The 18,864-nt window shown below is 38.7% G+C and overlaps 1 protein-coding gene across 2 annotated transcripts in view; it reads left to right on the top strand.

Moving 5' to 3' along the window:
• MEGF8 (multiple EGF like domains 8) overlaps nucleotides 1-18,864 on the top strand; it is a 119,493-nt gene that overhangs the window by 14,163 nt on the left and 86,466 nt on the right. For both annotated transcript variants that reach the window (XM_053690879.1, XM_053690877.1), the window contains exons 8-19: nucleotides 691-871; nucleotides 955-1,100; nucleotides 4,566-4,691; nucleotides 4,872-5,026; nucleotides 5,137-5,244; nucleotides 5,452-5,599; nucleotides 5,685-5,848; nucleotides 6,109-6,303; nucleotides 6,652-6,852; nucleotides 7,187-7,417; nucleotides 9,045-9,163; nucleotides 18,613-18,744. In XM_053690879.1, the coding sequence (XP_053546854.1) occupies nucleotides 691-871; nucleotides 955-1,100; nucleotides 4,566-4,691; nucleotides 4,872-5,026; nucleotides 5,137-5,244; nucleotides 5,452-5,599; nucleotides 5,685-5,848; nucleotides 6,109-6,303; nucleotides 6,652-6,852; nucleotides 7,187-7,417; nucleotides 9,045-9,163; nucleotides 18,613-18,744 (1,906 nt within the window). The remainder of the gene's footprint in view (nucleotides 1-690; nucleotides 872-954; nucleotides 1,101-4,565; nucleotides 4,692-4,871; nucleotides 5,027-5,136; nucleotides 5,245-5,451; nucleotides 5,600-5,684; nucleotides 5,849-6,108; nucleotides 6,304-6,651; nucleotides 6,853-7,186; nucleotides 7,418-9,044; nucleotides 9,164-18,612; nucleotides 18,745-18,864) is intronic.

Here is an 18,864-nt window from a genome sequence, read left to right as displayed (position 1 = left end):
TATATATATATATATATATATATATATATATATATATATATATATATATATATATATATATATATTCCAAGCCATATATATATATATATATATATATATATATGTTCCAATCCAAGCCATATATATATATATATATATATATATATATATATATGTACATATATACACCGTATATATCCTGCTCAGGAGTTCTTGGATTGGACTTTGCATGTTTTATATATATATATATATACACATACACATACACATACACATACACACACACACACGGTTATCCTGCTCAGGAGTGTCCATGTATTTCCCTTCAGCGCTCTTTAACTGTGTATTTAACCCCTTTAAAGCAGTTAAATACATTCACAGCAGCATGCATTTCTTTAAAAATAAAATGTTCTATGAATGAGAGAATGTTATTATTATATTCAAATGCCCATTTATTGTTCATATGAACATTTACACCCCGTTGCTTCAGTTCTCCTTTCCATCTTTTGTTTTTTCCTCTCTTAAAACCTCTCAAACAACTGTCCACCACTTGCTAAATATCTAGCACTTTTTTAAAGCTTTTCTTTTCACTTTCTATCCATTTTCCCTTAACAGTTTTTTATATATTATTTTATGCTCTCAAAACTAATCATTCTCTTCCCTGTTTATCTTTTCTCAACACATTCTCTCTCTTTTTTCCCGCCCATGTAGGCCGCACTTCTCGGGATGTGTTTTCCTCACAAATGTTCCGTCTAAACCTTCTTTCATGGGAGTGGGAGCAAGTCCTCCCCGGTGGGGGAAAGCCACCAGCTGCAGCTGGCCACTCTATGGTGTTCCATTCTTCATCCCGTTCACTAATCATTTATGGGGGGCACCGTCCTTCTACTGCACGGTAAACTAAAGCAATCTACTGCAGTTAATTTTCCCAATAAGATGAAGCGGTGGAGAAAAGGTAATTAGCAATTCTTTTCTTAGGTTCAGCATGCGTGTCAATACAACGGATCTGTTTCACGTTGATCTAAACTACTGGGCAACATTAAAACCTCGAGATGGAACCCGTGGACCACGTGAACGAGCCTTTCATAGCGCCACAGTAATTGGCAACTACATGGTGATATATGGTGAGAACAGCCATGTGTTGTCTTGTTTTGGAACCATCAAAACTGTTGTAAGAGTGTTTGCACTTTTTTAGACTGAACAATTTTCTATCATGCATGTGAAAGAGCGCCATGTAAATGTGTTCATTTTTTTGCATGAAAAAATAATTTGTTGAAAGCAGTTTATTTTTATTTTGTAACTAACAGGAAGGTTGTATTGTACACAGCTGAAACTGGAATAGAAGCTTTATAGTGGCCTGTGAGACACCCCACAAGTATAAGAAAAAATGCTTTTTTTTAAAGACAGAAATAGAAAAAATGTAATACATAGTAAAATGTTTCCAAGGTACAACAGAAAATGACTTTATTGTTCCTTTAAAATCAAGTGTGGCTAATGGTGCTTTTCAACCCCAAGCCTCAAGTGCCCCTAATAGGATGCCATATTTCCTGCTGGGCTTTTCAATAACTGCCATTGTCACCTCTACTCAGGTACAGAAAGTCCTTAAAATCTGTTCTTTTAGGGTTACTCGGGGCTGTTATTGTGCAACACTTGATTTTTGAGTGCCAGGTGAGTTTGGCCAGTAGCATGGGGTGTGCACACATGTCGGTGTGACAGTGCAGTATACTAGCATTTATGGCTCTAGGTTAGGGACATAGTTATGAAGAGGCCTTGGCACCACAATTGGGCATATCACCATATGGTCGAATGCTGTAACTAGCTCTTCCTTTTAACCTGGCTTTGAACATCTGAGTGAGTGACACGTTTGTAATGTATTGTGTTTGATATTTTATGTAATATTTACCTATAGGACCTGGCACCTTGTCTCGGGTTACAGGGAAAGGAAACTCAAAAATAAACTTTTATGGTTCATATGAGGCATGTCATTTTATGAAATTTTTAAATTCATTTATTTTATTAAATGTACTTTTTCTTTCTTCACATTCTTTATTGAAAAGCATATGTGCATATCCTTAGAAGCAGCAATAGGGCACTACTGGGAGCTAGCTGGTGATTGGTGGCTTCACATGTGTCTCACAAGATCTGTTCAGCTAACTCCCAGTAGGGCGTTGCTGCTGAGGAGCTGGCTTTTAACTATGTTATGTGCAAGAAATAGTGCAATAATAAAATGCTCTAACGTATCAGCATTTTCGTTTTGCACTTTCATATGCTCGAGTCACTGTACGTTAACCCAGCTGTCTGTAAGTGCCTGGTGAGGATAAGCAGCCAGGGCTTATGTGTGTATATTACATATGTGTGTGTGTGTATTACGTATGTGTGTGTGTATTACGTATGTATGTGTGTGTGTGTGTGTATTACGTATGTGTGTGTGTGTATTACGTATGTGTGTGTGTATTACGTATGTGTGTGTGTGTGTGTGTATTACCTGTGTGTGTGTGTATTACGTATGTATATGTGTGTATTACGTATGTATATGTGTATATTACGTATGTATGTGTGTGTATTACGTATGTATGTGTGTGTATTACGTGTGTGTGTGTGTGTGTATTACGTATGTGTGTGTAAGTATTACGTATGTATGTGTGTGTATTACGTATATGTATTACGTATGTGTATTACGTATGTGTGTATTACGTATGTGTGTGTATTACGTATGTGTGTGTATTACGTATGTGTGTGTGTATTACGTATGTGTGTGTGTGTATTACGTATGTGTGTGTATTACGTATGTATGTGTGTGTATTATGTGTGTGTATTATGTGTGTGTATTACGTGTGTGTATTACGTATGTATGTGTGTGTATTACGTATGTGTGTGTGTGTATTACGTATGTGTGTGTGTGTGTGTATTATGTATGTATGTGTGTGTATTACGTATGTGTGTGTGTGTGTTACGTATGTGTGTATTACGTGTGTGTGTGTATTACGTGTGTGTGTATTACGTATGTGTGTGTGTATTACGTATGTGTGTGTGTGTGTATTACGTATGTGTGTGTGTGTATTATATATGTGTGTATTGCGTATGTATGTGTGTATATTACGTATGTGTGTATTACCTATGTGTGTGTGTGTGTATTACCTATGTGTGTGTGTGTATTACGTGTGTGTGTATTACCTATGTGTGTGTGTGTGTATTACCTATGTGTGTGTGTGTATTACGTGTGTGTATATTACGTATGTGTGTGTGTATTACGTATGTATGTGTGTGTGTGTATTACGTATCTATGTGTGTATATTACGTATGTATGTGTGTATATTACGTATGTATGTGTGTACATTACGTATGTATGTGTGTGTGTACATTACGTATGTATGTGTGTGTGTATTACGTATGTATGTGTGTGTGTGTGTATTACGTATGTATGTGTGTGTATTACGTATATATGTGTGTATATTACGTATGTATGTGTGTATATTACGTATGTATGTGTGTACATTACGTGTGTGTGTGTGTATTACGTATGTATGTGTGTGTATATGTACAATGTGTGTGTATATGTACAATTTGTGTGTACATGCACTTTCCTTATTGTAAAATTAAAATAAACAACTTTACACATTTTTTCATGCAAAATTATTTTTTTAACATGTTTAAATAATGTTCTTTAATCTTGCCTGTTTAAAGGGACATGAAACTCAAAATATTTATTTCATGATTCAGATAGAGCATACAATTTTCCAATTTACTTCTCTTATTAAATTTGTTTTGTTCTCTTGGTATACTTTGTTGAAGGAGCAACAATTCTCTACAGGTAGCTAGCTGAACAAATTGGTAAGACAAACACAAGAGGCAATTATGTGCAGCCATCAATCAGCAGCTAGCTCCCAGTAGTGCATTGCTTCTCCTGAGCCTACCTAGGTATTCTTTGCAACAAATGATAGCAAGAGAACAAAGCAAGTTAGATAACACAAGTAAATTGGAAGGTTGTTTCAAATTGCATGCTCTGTCTGAATCTTGAAAGAGTATTTCTAAGTTTAATATCCCTTTAATGTCTCTTGTAGACAGTGGAAAAGAGAAGGGAAAATGTGAAGAAAGAGTGACAAATTTTGATTGCAAGATATCAATACTAGTATAGGGAATGGAAGAAAGAAGTGGATGAATGTATAATTAAGGAGTATAGCGACTCTGATAATGTAGTCTGCCATAATGTAGTTAGGACGACAGGGGATAAGTATCAAAATGACGGCCTTTTATTAATAATTTTAGTTCATTACAGCATGTGATGTTTGCACTGTTAAGGCTCCAACTTTGTGTTAAAGTCCTATTTAGAGCTGCTAGTTGCCATGCTCAACACAGCTGGTGGTTGATTGGTGGGGGTTCTGCTGCCAATTGGATCACCAGCTCTCAATGAATTTAGCTTTGTGTTTGACCCTTTGTGGGAGTTAAACACAGATAGTTGGAGCACTGATAGTGCAAACATTGCTTGCACAAATTAGTGTATGCTATTTTTACAAAAAGATATTCATTTTCTCCTTATTTGTGAGGGTAACCTTTATTGCCTATTATATTAACTATTTCTTATCTGACAGGAGGGAATCTACACATTCACTACCAGGAGGAGAAGTGTTATGATGAGGAAATTTTTTTCTACCATCTTGGTTGTCACCAGTGGGTCCCTAGCAAGATACTAAGCCAGAGTTTGCCTCCCCACCAGGGTAAGAGAATAACACAATACCTTTCCTACATTATTGAATGTCCTATTTCCCGTGACCTCTTGCTTTCTTCCTTTCAGCCGGATTTAATTAGAAAATTCAATCTCACAGTGATTACATCCTGAATTCTGATTTTGAAAAGCACCACAGTGTAGTTATGACATAATTTATTCTCCTTTACAGGAAGGCAGGCTGTGGGTGGAGGCCGATACTCTCACGTAGCAGCATTAATGAGAGGCAGTGTGCTGCTGGTGGCTGGAGGGTACAGTGGAACGCCAAGGGGGGATCTGCTTGCTTTCAAGGTGCCCATCTCTGTTTACCAGACACCTGTGCAAGATGTAAGTACTGGCAACAAATGGCAAGAAGATTTAGGATGTTTTACCATATATGCATGAATAGGAAAGTAGTCTTTGTTATTAATAAGCATTTTTTCTTTTGACATCAACAGTATCAGTTGGATTACTGCTCTATGTATTCAGATCAGACAACTTGTTCCAAAGATCCTGAGTGCACATGGTGTCAGACAAGCTGCCAGACTTCACAACGCAATAAGAATGTAAGAGTTTGGGTCTGTAATATCTATAATAGTACAGGGGACCTTCTATTGTCATTAAGTGGGCCTCACGTTTCTAAACCTTCTGTCTTTCTTATTTTACTTTTTGAAATCTATTCTGTCTTTTGAACAGCTATAATTTAACCCTTTATTCATATCATTAACAATTATATTTGTTTAATTTTGTCACCATTTTATCTTTCCTGGCAGTGCCCTGATAAAAGCTGTCTTGGGCTGGCACGACTCCTGTCTGACTGCCAGTCCTGCTTGGCATTTAGCTCAAACTTGACCACCTCCTCTAATATACCTCGCTCCTTTGGTTGGTGTGTTCAGAATGAGACCTGCATGCCCCTTTCAGGTAGGTTCTGCACAAGTATACATGGCACAGCTTGTCTTTACTTTTTTCTCCATTCTAATTAATCTGCTCTTTACATTCTCTCCAGAGAACTCTACTTGCCGGGTAGGACTTATTTCAGGGACATATGGCTGGTGGGGGCCTTTCACTACATTTGTTACTTCTTTGGATGGTTGCAGAACTCAAAATTTTCTACCCGGCCTACACCTTATCACGTACCAACAACCTCGGAATGACTCTCAGCCTGATCGGGTAACTACAGATTTTTCTGCCCACTTCATCTTTTGTTACAGATGATCTGCTTTCCCCTTTTTACAAAGTAAATGATGACCCCTACACCACTATTGCCTCTTCGTACTCTAAGAGTTGAAAAGTTCTTTGATTCACCACAAACCACAGATCTTGTGATACTTCTGCCAGCATTTAACTTGATGTCTGATTATCTGTACCCCATGGAAAGGGTTTTTCTCTCACATCTGATTTCATTTTTGTCACTCTGTTCTACCACACAGGTATCCATAGTGCGCAGTACAACCATAACTCTGAGCCCAAGTACAGAAATGGATGTCTCTCTAGTGTATAAAGGATTCATATACCCCATGCTAACTCCTGGTACTTCCCCTGAGAGGGTTTCTATGTGGGCTCGTATCCAGCGGTTTTCTGTAATTGCTCGCCTTGCACGGTCCCCTAATTACCCTGCCATCCTGGTAAGCTCAATAAATGTATAAAACAATTATTTAGATAATCTGCTTCCTGCTCTCTGTTTTAATTGAATTCCGTATGTGTCGTCATTTTATTTTTTTCTTGAACGCCTTGATTTCCTCTTGTACTCTAGTTTCCTCAGATGGTGAGCATTATGGAGTTGTAGTTGTAATACCACCACTCATATATCCATCTGCTTATTTCTCGTGCCGTATACCTTATATCTCATTTATTAGAATTGCCTGTTTCTAATATTCCTGTTTTTCATACAAACCTCAACTTTTTGTCATTTTCCCCCCTTCTTATTGCTGTTTGCTTTAATTTCTTTGTTTTCTGATTTTGTTGCATTTCAGGAGGAGGTGGGTCGCTGGTCTGCACACCAGGAGAAGGAAAGACGTCCTTTGCAGAGGAATAGTGGTGAGCACCTGTTTCCTAATGCGGATAGAGGAAGCCGCTATGCAGTTCAAATTGAGGGCTATTTAAACAACACTGGCAATGGGCACACAAGTGAGCTGAGCCTGACGTGGGACCGCACAGGTGTCCATGGGGGTAGTGTAAGTTTATCCATGTTTCTATCAGTGTCCCTTTTTGTTTGAATTTGTTTAAGATTTTCTATGTCCTTTTTTTCACCATTAAAATGATGTTAAATCCTAGCATTTCAAAAACAACACTTTCACTTACCTTACTCCACTTTATTTTCTTTTGTAAACATTTTATTATTTTTATCTCTTCTTTTTTACTAGCTTTGTCTTTCTGTACTCACATTGTTTCCACGTTTTATCCGCTTTCCTTTTTCTTTTTTAGCTGATCTCTTAATTGAATATCTTTTTCACAAAGCTCTTTTATGTTAACTTTTCCTTTCTCGTTTTCCCCCCTCTCTCTCCATAGGAGATATCATTCCTCTTTCTAGAGCCCCACCGGTCTGACATGTGTCCAGGTTATCCATCATGTTTGGCCTGTCTGGCTGATCAGGGCTGTGGTTGGTGCCCTCAGAGTCGCACATGTCACCAGCGCCTTGCTGTGGAGGGGGCAGAGGTCTGTCCAGACACACCCCTAATACTGTCCCCTAACAACTGTCAGCTGTGTGAGGAATACCGAGATTGTGAAGCCTGCAGTAAGGTTTGTGTCTGCAATAGTCTTGTTATGATTTTGTTTCCCACAAAATAAGGGAATGTTGTGTCCTATGAAGTATGACAATGTATCATAGGCATTTGTGCACTCTGTTATGATTTTATCTGAATTCTTTTATATAACCTCCTACCTTAAAGAGACACTAAACCCAAAACTTTTCTTTCATGATTCAGACAGAAAATACAATTTTAAACAACATTCCAATTTACTTCTATTATCTAATTTGCTTAATTTTTTAGATATCCTTTATTGAAAAATAGCAATGCACATGGGTGAGCCAATCACACGAGGCATCTATGTGAAGCCACCAATCAGCAGCTACTGAGCATATCTAGATATGCTTTTCAGCAAAGAATATCAAGAGAATGAAGCAAATTAGATAATAGAAGTAAATTAGAAAATTGTTTAAAACTGCATGCTCTTTCTAAATCATGAAAGAAAAAATGTGGGTTTCATGTCCCTTTAAGTATAAAAAGTATACCTAGGTAGGCTCAGGAACAGCAATGCGCTAATAGGAGCTAGTTGCTGATTGGTGGCTGCCCATACATGACTCTTGTCATTGGCTCACCAGCTATGCTCAGCTAGCTCCCAGCAGTGCATTGCTCCTCCTTCAACAAAGGATACTAAGAGAATGAAGCAAAATTTGATAACTAAAGTATTATTGGAACATTTTTAAAATTGAATGCTATATCTGGGTTTCATGTCCCTTTACATTTTACTGTAGTAAATTGACTTTGATGGTAGAAAATTATGTGAAAATGTATGAGTAAAATAATGTTAGTGATGTCAGCGTAATGGCCCCAACAAAAAAACAACAACATATGTAATGGGATCTGTATTCTAACAAATTTAGAATTAACATATGTAATGGGATCTGTATTCTAACAAATTTAGAATTAACATATGTAATGGGATGTGTATCCTAACAAATATAGAATAAACATATGTAGTGGGATCTGTATCCTAACAAATATAGAATAATCATATGTAGTGAGATCTGTATCCTAACAAATATAGAATAAACATATGTAGTGGGATCTGTATTCTAACAAATATAGAATTAACATATGTAGTGAGATCTGTATTCTAACAAATATAGAATTAACATATGTAGTGAGATCTGTATTCTAACAAATATAGAATTAACATATGTAGTGGGATCTGTATCCTAACAAATATAGAATAAACATATGTAGTGGGATCTGTATCCTAACAAATATAGAATAAACATATGTAATGGGATGTGTATCCTAACAAATATAGAATAAACATATGTAATGGGATCTGTATCCTATCAAATATAGAATAAACATATGTAATGGGATCCTAACAAATATAGAATTAATATATGAGCAGGTTGTGAGATCATATGCAACAAAACCATGACCTGCTGTTTCTGAAATTGTGTCAGTTATACTAATATATCATAGGTATAATAAGATGCATGAATCAATTTCTATATCCTCTCATCTATTTAAATTATATAATCTGAAACAAATGGGTATGGTTATATGCATATTCTTATAATATACATGTTATACCCTATTGTTATTTTGACGGAATGCAGGTTGATCACATTTATACTGGTGTTATAATTTAGCCTTTTGATTTTTAGGATCTATACTGTGAATGGCAAATACACAGCAGTAAGAAGGGGGATTCACTGTGCAGCCGTAGGGGACGAGTTAACAGCTCCATTCGAACACCTGAGGAATGCCCACGGGCCTGTAACCAGTGAGTATATATGTATATATAAACAGATACAAAATGATAATTGTCTAATTATGATTATGGGTGCTCTCCGGCAAGTGAAAATCTGTTAATCATTTATTACTTCTCTTTATCTTTCAAAAGAATGATCATATATTACTTTGGTTAACAAAAACAAACAGTGTGTATTTTTGCATAAAAACTTAAACCTAATGTGTTATGTAAGAAAATGTATATCACAATACCCAAGACCAAGCTAAATAGTGACTAAAATAGAGAATAATTATATCAACAAAGCTAGAAATTACTGAAGAAAATATATATATTTCTCTTGTAAGATGTATTGAGTCCACGGATTCATCCATACTTGTGGGATATTCTCCTTCCCTACAGGAAGCGCCAAAGAGAGCACCCTCAGTAGAGCTGTCTATATAGCTCCTCCCTTAGCTCCACCCCCATTCTCTTTGCCTGCTTAACTGCTAGGAAGGGTAAAGTGAGTGTGGTGACAAAAATGTTAGTTTTTATTTTCTCAAGCAAAAGTTTGTTATTTTAAATGGTACCGGTGTGTACTATTTACTCTCTGGCAGAAAAGGGATGAAGATTTCTGCAAGGAGGATGATGATCTTAGCATTTTGTAACTAAGATCCACCTCTGTTCTCACAAGGGCTGAAGAGTACAGGAAAACTTCAGTTGGGGGAACAGTTTGCAGGCTAAACTGCATTAAGGTATGTTCAGTCTATTTTTTTCTAGACAGACTGTTATTTCTAGAAAAGGCTGGCAATATCCCCATGAGGGAAAGGTAAGCTGTATTCAGTAAAAGAGGAATCCAAGCTTGCATAAAGGGCTCATAGTTACTGGTGATACTAATAGGAAAAAACGTTTTGGTTTAATTACAAATATAACGTTTTTTGAGGGACTTTAAGGGGCCTTTGTGGCTAGTTTAAGAAACACTCTGTGGTGTTTCTTTTAGGCCCCATAACATCAAGTGAGGTGGGAGGGGCCTATTTTCAGTTGCACAGTTTATTTACCTCAGAAGCATCCAGCTACTTCTCCAGAGATTCCTGCTGTATTTGAGGGATGTAAAGAGGTTTTGTCTCCATAAATCATTCCTAAAGGGCAGGTAGGCACCACAGCAGAGCTGTGGCAAGGTGCTGAACGTTATTTTACCGGTTTTGAAGTTTTTTCAATCCGGTTTTTACATTAAGGGGTTAATTGTTTATTTGCATAGTGGTGCAAAGTTACTAAGGCATTATGATGCTACTGTAAAAATTTCATTTTGTTTACTGCTTTTTTACACTGTTTTGCAGAGTTTTTGCAGCTTTTTTTTCTCTTAAAGGCACAGTACTGTTTTGGTGTAAAGTGTTATTTTCTTTGATTAAAGTGTTTTCCAAGCTTGTTTGTTTCATTACTAGCCTGTTTAACATGTCTGACACCAAGGAAAATCCTTGTTCTCTGTGTTTAGAAGCCATTGTGGAACCCCCTCTTAGAATGTGTCCCACTTGCACTAATATGTCTATAAATTATAAAGAGCATATTTTAGCACTTAAAAATATTGCAATAGATGATTCTCAGAAGGAAATGAGAGTTTACCATCTAGCTCTCCCCAAGTGTCACAACCAGTAACGCCCGCACAAGTGACGCCAAGTACCTCTAATGTGTCAAATTCATTTACTTTACAAGACATGGCCATAGTTATGAATAAAACCCTCACAGAGGTTTTCTCTAAACTGCCTGGTTTACAAGGAAAGCGTGACATCTCTGGGTTAAGAACAAATGCTGAGCCGTCTGACGCTTTAGTAGCCGTATCCGATATACCCTGACAATGTTCTGAAGTAGGGGTAAGGGATATGTTATCTGAGGGAGAGATTTCTGATTCAGGAAAGACGCTCCCTCAGACAGATTCTGATATGACGGCCTTTAAATTTAAGTTTGAACACCTCCGCTTATTGCTCAAGGAGGTATTAGCTACTCTAGACGATTGTGACCCTATAGTGGTCCCAGAGAAATTGTGTAAAATGGACAGATGCTTAGAGGTTCCTGTTTACACTGATGTTTTTCCAGTCCCTAAGAGGATTGTGACTATTGTTACTAAGGAGTGGGATAGACCAGGTATTCCATTCGCTCCCCCTCCTGTTTTTAAGAAAATGTTTCCCATATCTGACACCATACAGGACTCGTGGCAGACTGTTCCTAAGGTGGAGGGAGCTATTTCTACTCTTGCTAAGCGTACAACTATACCTATCGAAGACAGTTGTGCTTTCAAAGATCCTATGGATAAAAAATGAGGGTCTCCTAAAGAAAATTTTTGTTCATCAAGGTTTTCTTCTCCAACCTATTGCATGCATTGCTCCTGTAACTACTGCAGCTGCTTTCTGGTTTGAGGCTCTAGAAGAGGCTCTCCAGGTGGAGACTCCATTAGAGGATATTATGGATAGAATTAAGGCCCTTAAGTTGGCTAATTCTTTCATTACAGATGCCGCTTTTCAAATGGCTAAATTAGCGGCAAAGAATTCAGGTTTTGCCATTTTAGCACGCAGGGCGTTATGGCTTAAGTCCTGGTCTGCTGATGTGTCATCAAAATCTAAGTTGTTGAACATCCCTTTCAAAGGAAAGACCCTATTTGGGCCTACACTGAAAGAAATTATTTCAGACATCACTGGAGGGAAAGGCCATGCCCTCCCTCAGGATAAAACAAATAAGATGAGGACCAAACGAAATAATTTTCGTTCCTTTCGGAACTTAAAAGGTCCCGCTTCAGCTTCCCCTGCAGCAAAGCAAGAGGGGAATTCTGTCCAATCCAAGTCAGTCTGGAGACCTAACCAGGCTTGGAACAAAGGTAAACAGGCCAAGAAGCCTGCTGCTGCCTCTAAGACAGCATGAATCAGTAGCCCCCGATCTGGGACCGGATCTAGTAGGGGGCAGACTCTCTCTCTTCGCTCAGGCTTGGGCAAGAGATGTTCATGATTCCTGGGCTTTAGAAATTGTGTCCCAAGGATATCTTCTGGACTTCAAAGACTCCCCCCCAAGGGGGAGATTTCACATTTCTCAATTGTCTGCAAACCAGACAAAGAGAGAGGCGTTCTTACGCTGTGTAGAAGACCTACATACTATGGGAGTGATCCACCCAGTTCCAAGAGCGGAACAAGGGCTAGGTTTTTACTCCAACCTGTTTGTGGTTCCCAAAAAAAGAGGGACCTTTCAGACCGATCTTGGATCTCAAAATTCTAAACAAATTCCTCAGAGTACCATCTTTCAAGATGGAGACTATTCGGACTATTCTTCCTCTGATCCAGGAGGGTCAATATATGACTACCGTGGATTTAAAGGATGCATATCTACACATCCCTATTCACAGAGATCATTATCAATTCCTCAGATTCGCCTTTCTGGACAGGCATTACCAGTTTGTGGCCCTTCCTTTCGGGTTGGCCACGGCTCCCAGAATTTTCACAACGGTGCTAGGGTCCCTTTTGGCGGTTCTAAGACCGCAGGGTATAACAGTGGCGCCTTATCTAGACGAAATCTTAATTCAGGCGTTGACTTTCCAGCTAGCCAAGTCTCACACAGACATCGTGTTGGCTTTTCTGAGATCTCACGGATGGAAGGTGAACATAAAAAAGAGTTCTCTCGTCCCTCTCACAAGAGTTTCCTTCCTAGGGACTCTGATAGACTCGGTAGAAATGAAAATATTTCTGACGGAGGTCAGAAAATCAAAACTTTTAATCACTTGCTGAGCTCTTCATTCCATTCCTCGGCCATCAGTGGCTCAGTGTATGGAGGTAATCGGACTCATGGTAGCGGCAATGGACATAGTTCCTTATGCCCGCCTACACCTCAGACCACTGCAACTATGCATGCTCAAACAGTGGAATGGGGATTATGCAGATTTATCTCCTCAACTGCATCTGGACCAAGAGACCAGAGATTCTCTTCTCTGGTGGTTGTCTCAGGACCACCTGTCTCAGGGAATGTGTTTCCGCAGGCCAGAGTGGCTCATAGTAACAACAGATGCCAGCCTGCTAGGCTGGGGTGCAGTCTGTAAATTCCTGAAAGCACAGGGCTTATGGTCTCGGGAGGAATCTCTCCTGACGATAAACATTTTAGAACTGAGAGCGATATTCAATGCGCTTCAGGCATGGCCTCAGCTAGCTGCGGCCAAATTCATCAGATTTCAGTCGGATAACATCACGACTGTAGCCTATATCAATCATCAAGGAGGAACACGGAGTTCTCTAGCGTTGATGGAGGTAACCAAAATAATCCGATGGGTGGAGGATCACTCTTGCCATCTCTCAGCAATCCATATCCCAGGGGTAGAGAACTGGGAGGCGGATTTCCTAAGTCGTCAGACTTTTCATCCGGGGGAGTGGGAGCTCCATCCGGAGGTATTTGCCCAGCTAACTCAACTATGGGACACACCAGAATTGGATCTGATGGCGTCCCGACAGAACGCCAAACTTCCTTGTTACGGGTCCAGGTCCCGGGATCCCCAGGCGGTACTGATAGATGCTCTAGCAGTGCCCTGGTCCTTCAATCTGGTTTATGTATATCCAACGTTTCCTCTCCTCCAACGTCTGGTTGCCAGAATCAAGCAGGAGAGAGCTTCGGTGATTCTGATAGCGCCTGCGTGGCCACGCAGGACTTGGTATGCAGACCTGGTGGACATGTCATCTGTTCCACCGTGGACTCTGCCAATGAGGCAGGACCTTCTAATCCAAGGTCCATTCAAGCATCCAAATCTAATTTCTCTGCGTCTGACTGCTTGGAGATTGAACGCCTGATTCTATCAAAGCGTGGTTTCTCTGAGTCGGTCATTGATACCCTGATTCAGGCTAGAAAGCCTGTCACCAGGAAAATCTATCATAAGATTTGGCGCAGATATCTTTGTTGGTGTGAATCCAAGGGTACTCATGGAGTAAGATTAGGATTCCTAGAATTTTGTCATTTCTCCAAGAAGGATTGGAGAATGGATTATCAGTTAGTTCCTTAAAAGGACAAATATCTGCTTTGTCTATTCTTTTACACAAACGTCTGGCAGATGTCCCAGACGTTCAAGCGTTTAGTCAGGCCTTGGTCAGAATCAAGCCTGTATTTAAACCTGTTGCTCCACCATGGAGCCTAAATTTGGTTCTTAATGTTCTTCAAGGGGTTCCGTTTGAACCTATGCATTCCATAGATATTAAGCTTCTATCTTGGAAAGTTTTGTTTTTAGTAGCTATCTCTTCGGCTCGAAGAGTTTCTGAGTTATCTGCTTTACAATGTGACTCACCTTACCTAGTTTTCCATGCAGATAAGGTGGTGTTGCGTACCAAACCTGGGTTTCTTCCTAAGGTTGTTTCTAATAGGAATATCAATCAGGAGATTGTTGTTCCTTCTCTGTGTCCTAATCCTTCATCAAAGAAGGAAGGTATGTTGCACAATCTTGATGTGGTTTGTGCTTTAAAGTTCTACTTACAAGCAACTAAAGATTTCCGTCAAACATCTTCATTGTTTGTTGTTTATTCTGGTAAACGGAGAGGTCAAAAGGCTACTGCTACCTCTCTTTCCTTTTGGCTGAAAAGCATTATCCGTTTGGCTTATGAGACTGCTGGCCAGCAGCCTCCTGAAAGAATTACTGCTCATTCTACTAGAGCAGTGGCTTCCACATGGGCTTTTAGAAATGAGGCTTCTGTTGAACAGATTTGTAAGGCGGCGACTTGGTCTTCGCTTCATACTTTTTCCAAATTTTACAAATTCGATACTTTTGCTTCTTCGGAGGCTATTTTTGGGAGAAAGGTTTTACAAGCAGTGGTGCCTTCTGTTTAGGGTACCTGTCTTGTCCCTCCCTTCATCCGTGTCCTAAAGCTTTGGCATTGGTATCCCACAAGTATGGATGAATCCGTGGACTCGATACATCTTACAAGAGAAAACAAAATTTATGCTTACCTGATAAATTTCTTTCTCTTGTGATGTATCGAGTCCACGGCCCGCCCTGTTTGTTTAAGACAGGTAGTATATTTTTAATTTAAAAAACTTCAGTCACCACTGCACCCTATAGTTTCTCCTTTTTCTTCCTAGCCTTCGGTCGAATGACTGGGGGGGGGCGGAGCTAAGGGAGGAGCTATATAGACAGCTCTGCTGTGGGTGCTCTCTTTGCTACTTCCTGTAGGGAAGGAGAATATCCCACAAGTATGGATGAATCCGTGGACTCGATACATCACAAGAGAAGGAAATTTATCAGGTAAGCATAAATTCTGTTTTTTTTTTTTTAACTTAACAACTGTACAACAGGACTCCGCTAGATTATGTGTTTTGTTTTGCAGTCTGTATCCAGTTGGATATGTGTCTTTTGCTTTACTAAAATTTTCAATTGTTTGACTTAGACTTATCATAAATATTAATTTATGAAAAAATATATATTTCTTTGCCACTGACTGCAGGATCTTCTTAACTGTTATAGCATGTGTTATGTATTTAAAGGCATCAATGGTATGCATTTATATTAGTTTATAACTCTGGTTCCTGCATCTACAGAATAAGTGAACCAGTCTGTGCATGTTTAATAGTCTCTTAGATTGTTTCCCAACTCAAGTGCTCAGGACCCTTAAAGGGACAGTATACACTCATTTTCATATAACTGCATGTAATAAACGCTACTATAAAGAATAAGATGCACAGATACTGATATAAAAATCCAGTATAAAACTGTTTAAAAACTTACTTAGAAGCTCTCAGTTTAGCTCTGTTGAAAAGGTAGCTGGAAAGCCCACTGCAAGTGGCAAATAAGACACTCCCCCTCCCCCTTCTTTTGCATATGAAAAGACCCTTTACACAAACAGGAGCAAGCTGGAGAAGGTAGCTGACGGTATTCTTATAAAACTTTGGGGCTTGGTTAGGAGTCTGAAAATCAGAACAATGTTATTTAAAAATAAGCAAAACTATACATTTTTTTTAAAAAAAACAACTAAAAACTTTATGGGCTATATAAATAATACTTATGGGTCTTGGTTAGGAGTCTGAAAATCAGAACAATGTTATTTAAAAATAAGCAAAACTATACATTTAAAAAAAACCAAAAAAAAAAAAACTTTATGGGCTATATAAATAATTTACAAAACATTTATGCAAATAAAAAATAAGTGTATAATGTCCTTTTAACAGCCCAAGACAAACAGGATTATTTTACGACCATCCTGGAGTCATTTGATGCTCATCAAGCTATTTTAGAAGTAATTTGCAAATCAACAAACATCATCAGGCTTGTAAAGTCATCAGCTATGGTAAAAACATTCTGGGTTATGACTCCAGTATGATTAGCTCTACTTAAAGTAAAAGTCTTGTTAGATCGTTCTTTTTACAGTATTCAATTTTGCAGCTTATAAAATACAGAGTCGCTAAGTTTTTTTTCTTTGAAACATTACTTATTTCTATAATATTGAAGTTTGATTTTTCCCTTCCGTTCCGTTTCAGACTCCTCCCATGAGCCATTTCTTGATTTCTGGTATTGTGACGTATAGAGCGGTCCCACCTGCTCTATACTTGTCTACAAGACTCGTGCACGGCGACTATAAGAACTGCGCATGCGCATAAACTCGTTGACGGTCAACAATGCGCATGCGGTAATCCCGTCCCGTAATAAACCTTCTACGTAACCCTATATGAAATATACAATTTGCATTGAGCATGTGTGAAACGGGGCCACGCTTGCCTTCCAAGTGTGAGCAAAAAAGCTAATGCATGCGCATAGCGTACAAGACAGGGATGACGTCAAATGACGGCCGCCTAACGACCAGAAAGTCAATTGGCTGGTGAAAAAATGTGACCAGCATGTGAAAAAACAAAACAAAAAAAAAAAAACGGGTTGAATTTGGATATTGCAAGATGCAAAATAAAAATGGCGATAACACGGGATAAAAGTAAAATATGAGATTTTAATGAATGAAAGTGCCATTTATTTGTGCTTATATGTATAGGATTCGATTCAAATAGAGCAAAGTTTACCTTCACTTTAAGATATATTAAATATCTGGCCTGTTAAGGCCCTGCCAACTGGGTTTGGGGAACAGTGCTGCAGAAATAGGGAGCATGCTTACTTATAATTGCAGTGGCTTGAGCAGTGCAGCCTATGAAAAAAAAGGAAACCGTGTGCAAGGGAGGTGCAAAACAGGAAAAGTGTATTTTACCTCAAAATGTCTTCTGCTCTCTAGAGTAAGTGATCTGTGAGCAGTTATCTTTCAGCTACTCTTTTTACTATAATCTGCATGGTAAAAAACAAACGGCTAATCAATGCTAAAAAGTACCACAAGGTACTTCAAGTGCCAGTAAACCTAAAAAATAATGTTATATAATTCTGCACATAGTGGAGCAGGAGCGAGCTGCATTAAGTGTAATGGTGCGGTCAGACCGGGCTGTTACTAGACAGCTGGCCAGATGCGCTCTGAGGGAAAACCAGACCCGCTCAGTAGAGCACAGAGGGCGGGTCTGGAAAACCCTGTTTCCAGAAAAGTTTACCGGATATATTAGGTTTTATAAAGCTAGCACTGATATAATGTTATATAATTCTGCACTATGTGGAGAATTATATAACATTGTTTTTTAGGTTTACTGGCCCTTTAATATATGTTTTTAAAACACCACAGCATTTTGTAGGTGTAATACCAACAATTGAAAGCCATGGTTACAGGATACGTATCGCTGATGTCATTTTTGACTCTCTGGCTGATTGGATACGCTTCCTTCAAATGCTGCAGTCTTTTTACTTGTGCTCCAAGTCTATGAGTAAGCGCCTTGCGGCGTGAAACGCGTAAGATGGTGGAGCTCTCCTCGTTCTGGTATGTGTGTCTTTATTTTTGGAATAAAGCTATTTTTTTCATTATGTTGCATGGTAGTGGCTTTTCTTTCTTTTTTTTTTTCTTTTTTTTAATATGGATGTGCGGTCCGTCCTCCGCCTTAATTAAGCCTGCTCCACGCTACTCTATTTGGCTTAGACCTTTTTCCATTCATGCTCTACGAACATCATCATCGGTATATATATTCTCTCGCCAATCAATGCTAAGTTCACACTTTGTTCTACTGTGATTTTGTTGGATTTCACCATACTCTAGCTAAATTTTATAGCAAGTGTCAATAAAATGAGGAGGGAAATACAATGTCTATACACGCGCCCTTGCAAGTCCCAGGACAATAATCCTAAAAGTCCATTTACAATTGGATTTGGCTACAGAGGAAATTTTAAAGGTAAAATGTCTTCCTTTTTACATTGAGATGTTAATGAGATGTTTTCAGTCAGCTTTGTACAGATATGCTGCATCACTGAATCGATTCAGCATTTGGGTAACGTGAGAATTGTGAGCTGTGAGCACAGTCATTGAGGTTTTTCCCACTCTTGAAATGTGTTTTCATTATTTATTTTATGAAATATTACGTTTTATGTATTTCCTATGTTATGTGCTCTTTCTATTGTACGCATTTCCTGGTGTTCCCATATATTGCAGGAGACACAGCTGCTCGGAATGTCTGTCTAACTCCAGTCACTGTGCTTGGTGCCAGTCCACAGGAAGCTGTTTCTATTTTGCAGCCTATCTAGCAAAGTACCCATATGGAGACTGCCGGGACTGGTATGATAGGTGAGTTTTGAAGCTGTTTCACACTGCTGTTTCCTTCTTCTCTCTCTATTAAAGGGACAGTATACACCAATTTTTATATAACTGCATGTAATAGACACTACTATAAAGAATAATATGCAC

Source organism: Bombina bombina, chromosome 8, assembly GCF_027579735.1.
Source record: "Bombina bombina isolate aBomBom1 chromosome 8, aBomBom1.pri, whole genome shotgun sequence".
In the NCBI taxonomy this organism is placed as follows: domain Eukaryota; kingdom Metazoa; phylum Chordata; class Amphibia; order Anura; family Bombinatoridae; genus Bombina; species Bombina bombina.
The sequence above is the reverse complement of the archived record's forward strand: the minus strand, read 5'-3'. Positions and strand labels throughout refer to the sequence as shown.